The sequence below is a fragment of the Oryzias melastigma genome, linkage group LG7 (genome assembly GCF_002922805.2).
Source record: "Oryzias melastigma strain HK-1 linkage group LG7, ASM292280v2, whole genome shotgun sequence".
In the NCBI taxonomy this organism is placed as follows: domain Eukaryota; kingdom Metazoa; phylum Chordata; class Actinopteri; order Beloniformes; family Adrianichthyidae; genus Oryzias; species Oryzias melastigma.
The window spans coordinates 33,096,137-33,105,240 of NC_050518.1; the positions used below are offsets into that span (position 1 = coordinate 33,096,137).

General features: G+C 44.1%; 2 protein-coding genes across 3 annotated transcripts in view; one reads left to right on the top strand and one right to left on the bottom strand.

Annotated features, from left to right (window-relative positions):
• The first annotated feature begins 241 nt into the window (after positions 1–241).
• ndnl2 (necdin-like 2) lies at positions 242–4,799 on the top strand. The gene is made up of 10 exons (XM_024263854.2): positions 242–378; positions 553–672; positions 761–824; positions 2,106–2,185; positions 2,260–2,354; positions 2,446–2,525; positions 2,634–2,676; positions 2,770–2,832; positions 4,212–4,326; positions 4,408–4,799. Exons 1-10 carry the CDS (start codon positions 328–330, stop codon positions 4,480–4,482), a joined length of 786 nt encoding a protein of 261 aa, XP_024119622.1. The 5' UTR covers positions 242–327; the 3' UTR covers positions 4,483–4,799.
• The window catches only part of LOC112140843 (6-phosphofructo-2-kinase/fructose-2,6-bisphosphatase), a gene marked incomplete at its 5' end in the record, with an annotated part of 13,132 nt that continues 8,776 nt past the window's right edge, over positions 4,749–9,104 (bottom strand). Inside the window, 5 exon segments of one of the 2 annotated variants that reach the window (XR_002918270.2) lie at positions 4,749–4,983; positions 5,188–5,308; positions 5,755–5,819; positions 6,190–6,252; positions 8,601–8,730. Coding sequence is in view for 1 of the 2 variants with exons in the window: in XM_024263853.2 (XP_024119621.1) it covers positions 5,249–5,308; positions 5,755–5,819; positions 6,190–6,252; positions 8,601–8,730 (318 nt within the window). 2 annotated transcript variants of the gene reach the window in all.

Sequence of the window (9,104 nt, forward strand, 5' to 3'; positions counted from 1 at the left end):
CCGTTAAAACCATAGACTGTAAAAATATTTTATTTATTTAATATTTAATTATTTTATATACAGTCTATGGTTAAAACTCTCAACCAGCGCGAGTAATAAAGTTTTTTAAAAAAAAGGCGCAAAAAGGAAGTGACGCAACACACATGCGCGTGGTTAGGGCGTGGTTAGGGAAGGGTGTCGCGATACTTCGTTCCAGTCTGAAGGTAACTCGTTCATTTATAAACTCTTGCCGTTTTCTGCAGGTCTGTCGTCCAGCGACGTTCATTTTTCGGTCTTTCGTTTGTTTCGTTGGTTTTACGGAGTTTTTCTTCCAGAACGGAAGTCCCGATGACACACAGGAAACGGTCTTTCGGCTCTCAGAGCTTCTCTCAGAACAGAGTAAGTCTCCGTCTCCTCGTGTGACACGACAAGAAAACGTAGAATCGTTAGTGGAAGTTCGTCTCGGGTTGAGTTCAGTAACTTTAGAATGCAGCCCGAGGCCCAGATTCTGTCGGTTCTGATAGAACCGTCCGGACTGACGGAGCATGAAGCAGAATCTGTATCTTCATGCAGAGACAGTCCAGCTCCTCGGGGACTCAGGAGGACCATGAGGACTCCATGTTCACCCAGCCCAGCACGTCACAGGTCCTGAGAGGCCTGGAGAACCTGACCCCTGCACAGGTGGACCAGAAGGTCACGAGCCGACTCACCAACAGGAACTAACTGAAATATGTTCTGAGCAGACAGAACTGAAATGTCTTCCATGTCGTGGTTTCTGCAGACCTCGGAGGTGATCCAGTACCTCCTGGTAAAGGACCAAAAGAAGATTCCAGTTCGACGAGCAGGTGATCCACAATCCAGCTCTGGCTGTGTAGAAGAACGGGATGAAGTCACTGTCTGCACTTAGATGGGAAGCATCAGTTTAATTTATTGATACAGCCCAGAATGACAAAGGACTTAAACCTCACTGTCTTCACGCTGGCGTTAGATTCTGACTGAGAGTCAGAAGTAAATGAAGGTTTAATGGAAGATGAACGTTAAAAACGGGACAAATTTGGGGTTTTTCTCACCGATCTTCATCAGAATTCTGGCTGCCACGTTTTGGAAGCTTTTTGGAAAGTTTGTAATTAGTCTGGAAGAAACATTTAGTTTTCTCCTTGTTCTAATGTTTGTCACATTATATTTATGGCCTGAAATGCGTCTCTATTTATCACTAACACAGGTGCATTTTTTCAGAGACGGGATACAGAATTAGGTTTTGAGAGAGTTTGACAAGTGAAGGAACCTTCATGTCACGAGTGTGTTCATGGAGACCTGAAGGTGGTCTTCAGTGAACAGGTGACATGGCTTCAGCTGCCGAAGATTCTGTATTAAATCTCATCATCTCTTAAACTCAACGTGTTCTCAGTGGTTTGGACATTTTTAGCTGACATAACAGAAAACTTGTTTTCTAGGACTTAGTTTCTGCAGAGCGGCAGGAGTAGGAATTCACCAGAAATAGCCCAACTTTGATATCCCAGCATGCCGTTGTTTACACTCTCCTGCTAGCTTACAGCCCCTCACAACCTCAACCAAACATCAGCAGACATGTGAGAAATATCAGAGCTAAAGAGAAAACATCTTTGAATGGATGAAAGTCTTCAAATACTAGATCTTCCTCAGATTCTTCAGACTGTAGTAAAATCATGTCCGCTGCAGGAAATGAACCCAGAATAAGACTGAGGAGAACCAGGAAGTTCTGAGGATTGAAATGACTGAAAATACTTTAGATAATGAGTAAAAGTCACGTCGAGATCCAGACTGAAGGAGTTCCAGATCATCAGGACGTGTGCTCTGATATTCTCTCACAAGACATTAATAACAGATGGAAATCCCTATTTCCATTTCAAGGGTCTTTTGGTATAAGATGTTTGTTGAAGCTTGCAGAGGTCGTGTGTTGCTGTGAAGGTGGAGCGGCAAATTCTTCAGTAAGAGTGAAGCTGATAGACGTGATGCATTCCTGTCGAAGGCTGAAGCAACTCTGGTTCTGCTTGTGCTTGACTGAAGTCTCTCAAGCAGCAGGTCAAGAGGGTTCCTCTTGATGAGGAACTCTTGGAGCAGCTCACTGCCCGTTCATGTCTCCTCAGACCTGGTGAAACACGTGGTGAAGGACTACAGAAACGTCTATCCCGAGATCATGAAGAGAGCCGCTCGGACCTTTGAGCAGGTCTGTTCCTCCAGACCGCATTCGTGTCGTCTCCTCATAGATCCGTTCATGAGGCTCTGTCTGAACACTCTCAGGTGTTTGGTCTGAAACTGGTGGAAATAGACTCCAAACATCACACCTATATACTGATCAACAACCTGGAAGCTGCAGACAGACCTCCTCCAGTCCAGTGAGTGTCGTGTGGTCTAGGTCTCTCTACTTCAGCTTGTTTCCTGTCTATGAAGAAGGCGACTTGTTTTCTTGTGGGTGTGTTTGTGTAGATGCCCTGCAAATCCCAAACTCGGTCTGCTCTTCGTGATTCTGGGTGTTACCTTCATGAAAGGAGGGGTTGTCCGAGAAAGTGAGTTTACTGCTTTTAACGTAGCAGGTTCACGGCCTCGAACGCACCATCAGTTCCACCTAAACGATTGTAGTTTTGGTTCAGTGAAGTTTCTCCTCTGGTTCTCAGATGTTATCTGGAACACTCTGAAGAAGCTGCGTGTTGACTCGGGGTAAGACACCTTTTTCTGCCTTCAGCTTCTTGTCCTGTCTAGTTGGTTTCCAGCCTTCTCCCTGTCCTGCATGTGTGCTGATGGACACCTCAGAGAGAAGCACGAAGAGTTCGGTGACGTGAAGAGACTCGTCACCGAGGAGTTTGTGCGTCAAAGGTAAGAATCAACCCTTAGAAATGCAGCAGTAGATGTTTTATTTGTTCATGTTGGGAGTACTGTATAACGAGTATCTGAGTACTGGAATACTCACAATCTGCTCAAATACTCACGATGTGGAAGATCGTTGATTTATGATCTTTATCAATGTAGAGTGTAGTAAGATATCATTCAGATACGATACATTTATTTCTCTGAAATACAGAATGATGTTGGATTTTAAGTTTATGAACTAAAATGAACCCGAATGAGCGGCGCTACTGTCACTGGAAGTAAACAAATCTTCAAATTAAAGTCTCGGTGAAGCTTCCTGTTTTCAAAATAAGACTAGCTACAGCTTTTAGTCTGTGACTGAAGTTCCACTCACTGACATACGTTCTGAAAGAAACAAATCAGCTTTAACACTTTTTAACGGTTAATGACCAACATGACTCCAGTGGATTCTGAAGAAACGATGGATCTTATGAATCAGCTGATTCTGTCTTTTGATATCAGATTTGCACCAATGTGATCCTCAGAACGTTTAATGTTGTAGAACTCTGAGGATGGAAACACATTTTCAGGATTTGTTGTTAAATGATTTAAAATAAGTGACTTTTTGCAGTTTATGTTCCTGCTGAACTCAATCAGACAAAACCAAGTTATAAATAGGGGTGTAACGTATCATCCGTGGTCCGTTACACCCCTATTTATAAGTGACAAACATCATTTCTATCTAAATCTTTTTTTTTATCGGTTTTGTTGATTCTGATCTCCTGTTGTAAATAAAGGTACAAATGAGTCATTTCATTGATTTAAATGTTCGTTCTTCCAGTAAAAACACATCCACATAGCGACAAACCTGATCTTGGGTTTGGATTCATGCATCGATCCACAGCTCTGGTCGTGTCATCATCACGTGGATCCTATACCTCCACAGCTCATCCAGCTGCTGGAGAACAGATGTTCCACTTATGCAGCTGTGGATGTTTGTAGAACCTCTGTTGTCTCTGAGGCTGAACTTGATTCATATTCCATTTCTGTTTGGACCATAAGTCTTTAGATGGAGGACGTTCTGTTTGTGTCACCTGTTGTGAGAGCAGAAGCCTCACCTGTGATTCAGATGTTCTCCAGTGGAAGAGAGGAACTCTGGGTTTGTGGGTTCAGTCAGCGTCGTGATGTTTGACCTGACAGTGTTGTGTTCGCCTGGTGTGTTCAGAGCCAGTTTCTCTCAAACCATAGACTCTGGTTTATATCACACCACAGAGCAGGTGAAGCAGCAGCAGCAGCAGCAGCAGCACGGCTGGAGCTGCGCACGCTTCAGACATCCTTCTTCAGGGTCACGCTGCAACCGTGCTGCTCTAAACGTGGGATGAAGGTGTGACTCATGGTGTCTGCAGGTATCTGGAGTACGTGCGCATTCCTCACACGGAGCCCATGGAGCACGAGTTTCGCTGGGGGCAGCGGGCGGACATGGAGGTGTCCAAAGCCAAGATTCTGGAGTTCATGGGTCAGGTGAGGAGTTTAAAGGGACCACACGTCTGCTGTCGTTCAGATGGAGAGTCTGACCTGATGGTGTTTGCTGTCTGACCTCAGCTTCACGAGCAGGACCCTCAGAGCTGGACGCAGCAGTTCAGAGAGGCTCAGAGCAGCAGCAGCAGCCAGAGATGACTGCGGCAGCCAGAGATGACTGTGGCAGCCAGAGATGACTGTGGCAGCGGCAGCCAGAGATGACTGTGGCAGCCAGAGATGACTGCGGCAGCAGCGGCAGCCAGAGATGACTGTGGCAGCCAGAGATGACTGCGGCAGCAGCGGCAGCCAGAGATGACTGCAGCAGCCAGAGATGACTGCGGCCTCTGTGCTTGTATTTATTTGAAGGGGCCAGTCTGTCTGTATCGTTGGTGTTTTGACTGCCAGGTTTTTCTGTTTCTTTTTAAATGTTTTTTTATTGCCTCGAATTTAAGAGAAAAATAAAGCAGTTGACCACGTTTGGGTCCGATCTGCTCCTTCAGACGTGTTACTACTGCATGAATGAATTCAGTTGACCAAGCTCCCAAAAGAGAAGAAACTGGTCCTTTTTTAATACATCAGATGTCTGGTTTTCATCTTCATGTGACTCGGCTCATCCTGGACAAACCGGATCTGGATCCAGATCTTCTAGAGTTCAGAGTTCTGCAAAAAACCATCAAATGTTTCCGTCAGCAGAAGCTCCTCTGGACCAGCGTCTGAGAGGAACGTCTGTGTGTGAATGTTAAAGATGTCTTCTGGGCACCGACCCGTCCGGGTCAGAGAAGAACTTCACTTCAGAATTTTGCTTCAGCACAGAATCCTAAAATGCTTTTAGAGGTTGAATTCCACGGAGTAAATGTTACTGACAGCATTCAGATGGAAAAGCTCTTGGATGTAATTCATGCTGGTTCTGGTTCTGCTGCGTCCTCTACATGTGGTCCGGAACCGTCTCCAGAGCCTCCTCCGGGTCTCTGTCCACGTCCACGTTCTGACAGACAGAACAGCAGCTTCAAAGGTGGTTCTGATCATTAGACAGGATCAGTGATTCTATTTTATAAATGCAGATTAAACGAATGAAAAGTCATTTTTCAAACACTGTTGTGATGAATTTATTCTAAATAATCTTTCCTATTATGATGATAACTCAGTCTCTGCTTTACTTCTGGTTCCTCTTTCTACAAGATGACATGAACATCATGAGAAGACGATCTGACAGTCATCATTTCTGTCCGTTAATCTCTAATGAACCGCTTTGCTTTAGACGTCAATGATCGTAGCTGCAGGTGTTAACGTGGTTTATCCTTCATCATCTATTATCTTGTCTGGTTTAAGGATTTAAAACGTCTTCTTCTCTGTGGGTTAAACAATCTCACAAGAAACAAGAACTTCTCATCAGAGACCAAATCAATGAGCGCTCGGGATACGTGCACGTACCTCTGGCCGGTCCCTGTGAGTGTTGACAGCTTCAATGTGGAGGAAGACGGATTGGACTTTACATCCTGAGAGGAGAAACACAGGTGATGCTCACACCTGAGGACATCCCAAAGTCATGCTGTACTTGGAGCATCTCTATCCTCCCGCAGAACGCTGGTGAAAGGAGAACAGCTCCCAGCCTCTCATCCATGACCACTTTTATCCAAGTTCACAGCGTATTCTGGAGAAGGTTAGAGCCCCTAAACAGATTTACTGACGTGACTTCCACAGTTAAGATCTCTTATGATCATAATCCAGACTATGATCAACTGATGGAACTGTGGAGCTGGTTCATTGAAAGCTAAGATCAGATTTATCTAAAGAGATGTTTTAATCCACGATTTACAGCAACAGCTTCATTCTGAGAAGAAGACGTGCAGAAAACAGGAAACTGACCGTATGCGATGGGCGTGAGCTTCAGCACCGTGTGGAGAGGACACTTGAGGTACGGCAGCTCGTCTGAGAATCCATGGAACAACAAACTTTAGTCAAAAGAAGAGAAAACCTGGGATGTGTGCTGAGTTCAGGATTCTTTTTAGGAGCCTGAAAAAGTTTAGTTTCATGTCTTGAGAGTCAGTGTGTTACCGTCAAAATGAACACCAGAACTGTGTTCTAATTTAAGGACCCACTCCAACTAAAATCCTGTTTTTAAAATGTTCTTGGAGCATTTTTCTGCTGATGGAGGTCAAATAAAGAAAATTAATCTTAAAGTTGCATTCCTGAGTATTTTTTTTATTCAAATCGTTGTATACAAGTGGCAGATGAAAAAAGATGTAGTTGGAAAAAATTGTCGCTGTTATGTAGAAACTACAACCGGCTCCCTGCTCTGCTCCATTCTGATCCTCCAGACTAATAGATCCATGAACGTCTTTGTTTTCTGAGCCGGAATCTGGATCAGAACTGGATAGAAATGATCTTAATCTCAGTTTTTGTTGCACTGATAATGTTAGTGGGAGACTATAAACAGATGGCTGATGGGAAATGGAGGCGGGCCTACTCCGCGTCAGCAGTCTCGCCCACAACTCAGCGTTGAATTTCTAATGAACTCCTGCCACTCTGCAGAAACTATGTCCCACTGAGATCGATCTGGAAATACACAACTGTTCCAAAGTTTGAGGTCACCCAAACAATTTTGTTTTCCTTGAAAAGTCACGTTTCTGTTGATCAAAAGACAAATATAGACATTGACGGTTTTAGAGAATAGAATTAGTTGAACTGTTTTTCCTCAGACTTTCCTCAAACAATCCTCCGTTTGCAGACATTGCAGACCTTTGACATTCTAGCTGTTTGTTAAAGTCATCCAGAGAAATTTGACTCCACTCTTCTAGAAGCCCCTCCCACAAGCTGGATTGGCCTGTCTATCGTACCATACGCTCAAGCTCCTCCCACAACAGCTCCGTGGGGTTTAGATCTGGTGACCACAGAACAGCAGCTGCTGCATCTCTAAAGGGTTCTTTCACAGGTTGTTGGTCTGCTTCAGGTCATCGTCCTGTTGGATCAAACTGTCTCCAGGATATGAACTAATCTCCCACCTACCAACACCAAAGCGACCCCAGACCATCATGTTACCCCCGCCTTGCTTGCATCAGACGTTATTCCGGCATCTTTTCCTTCGTTCTGCGTCTCACTAATGTTCTCCAGTGTGATCCAAACACCTTCAACTTCGATGTGTCGGTCCAGAACAGTTCTTTCCGATCTTCTTTGTCCAACGTTGTCGTTCACCTTTCGGCGTATCGTGTCAGGGGTCGCCACAGCGAACCAGCTTTCACTGATTCTCACAGGCGGTCCCTCCAATGTCTGTGTTCTTTTTCCCGTATAAAACTTTCTCTTTTGCGAGCCAGCCTCAGATTTGGCTTTTTCTTTGCCGCTCTGCCGTGACGGCCGGCATCCTGAAGTCTCCACTGTAGATGTTGACACTGGCGTTTTACTGGTACTATTTAATGGCGCTGCCAGTTAAGGACCTGTGAAGCGTCTATTTCTCAAACTGGAGACTCTAATGTATTTCTCTTCTTGTTCAGTTGTGCAGCAGAACCTCCTATTTCTTTTTCTGCTCTGTTTAGAGCCTGTTTGTGCTGTTCTCTAAAGGGGGCAGTACCAACCGCTGAGGGAAATCTTCAGTTTCTTGCCAATGTCTCTTATGGAATAACCTCCATTTCTAAGGACAACAGACTGTTGAGTTTGACATGAAAGTTCTCTTTTTCTGGCCAATTTAAGCGTTTAATCGACTCCACAAATGTAAACTCAACCCACTCAAAGGAAGGTTAGTTCTATAGCTGTGCTAACATGATTGATCATCTGTTAGCCTCCGGACACAATGAGCAGACATGAGAAGACTGCAGTGATATTTGCTGGAAATGGGCCTCTAGTCACCTATGAAAATAATGCATCAAAAACCAGACATTTACAGATGGGTCATTTTTAAAATCAATTACCGCTTTAATAAAGTTTAAAGTGTATTTCTGATTAGTTTAAAGTTATCATCATTGAATAATAATGCTTTTCTTACAGAAATAGGAACATTAAACTTTTGAATGGTACCATAGATCAAAAGATGATCGGACTGTGACTTGAAACAGAATTTAAAAAATACATTAAAAAATCTAATAAAGTGCACATATCAGTTCTGTACTATGTTCCTTTCACACAGTTTTAAAGTATTTTTGTTGTTTCAATATGTCTTCTTCTAGTTCATGTTTGCATTCCAGACAGTGTGCAGACTCTGTTGAACAAGAGTAGCTCATTTGCAGAAGGTGGTGGTAGTGTTATGGTGTGGTGTTATAAAATAATAAACCAGTGTTTTTCCTCACCATCATTTTTGTTCAGGAAGTATGCCAGCAGACATCTCATTACCGCTTGATGACAGATGACTAGAACATTCTCCTGCCTTTCAAGCTCCATGATGACCGGCTCCAGGCGGTGGACCAGGTCCTCATATGACTGGAAACGGAGACGCATCGGGTCAGCATCTCTGACCCGACCTGCAGCAAGAACCTCTAAAAGAGACTTTAAACTGCAAACAAATCACGATGCTACATTCAAACCGATCTCTGCCACGTTCAGTCTAAACCTTCGCTTATGCCTATTTTGGATTTCCACTTTTTAGAACTCTTGCATTCACACATCGTGACACAAAGTTTTGAAGTGCACGTTCAGGCTCTACATACAAAATGTGCATTCACTGAACACGAGTTGAAAGGCAAACCAAAATATAAACTCTAAATATAAACACGCACACATCACACAAGGAAGGTGGGACCTTCGACCTTCTGTCCCCTACCCCATCCCTGGCGGGGGTGCGGGGAACCTCGGCC

Coding starts and splice junctions, on each gene's coding strand:
- ndnl2 (XM_024263854.2), top strand. CDS start 328: ATGACACACAGGAAACGGTCTTTCGGCTCTCAGAGCTTCTCTCAGAAC. Junction 379..552: donor AGAGCTTCTCTCAGAACAGA/GTAAGTCTCCGT, acceptor ATCTTCATGCAG/AGACAGTCCAGCTCCTCGGG. Junction 2,833..4,211: donor GAGGAGTTTGTGCGTCAAAG/GTAAGAATCAAC, acceptor TGGTGTCTGCAG/GTATCTGGAGTACGTGCGCA.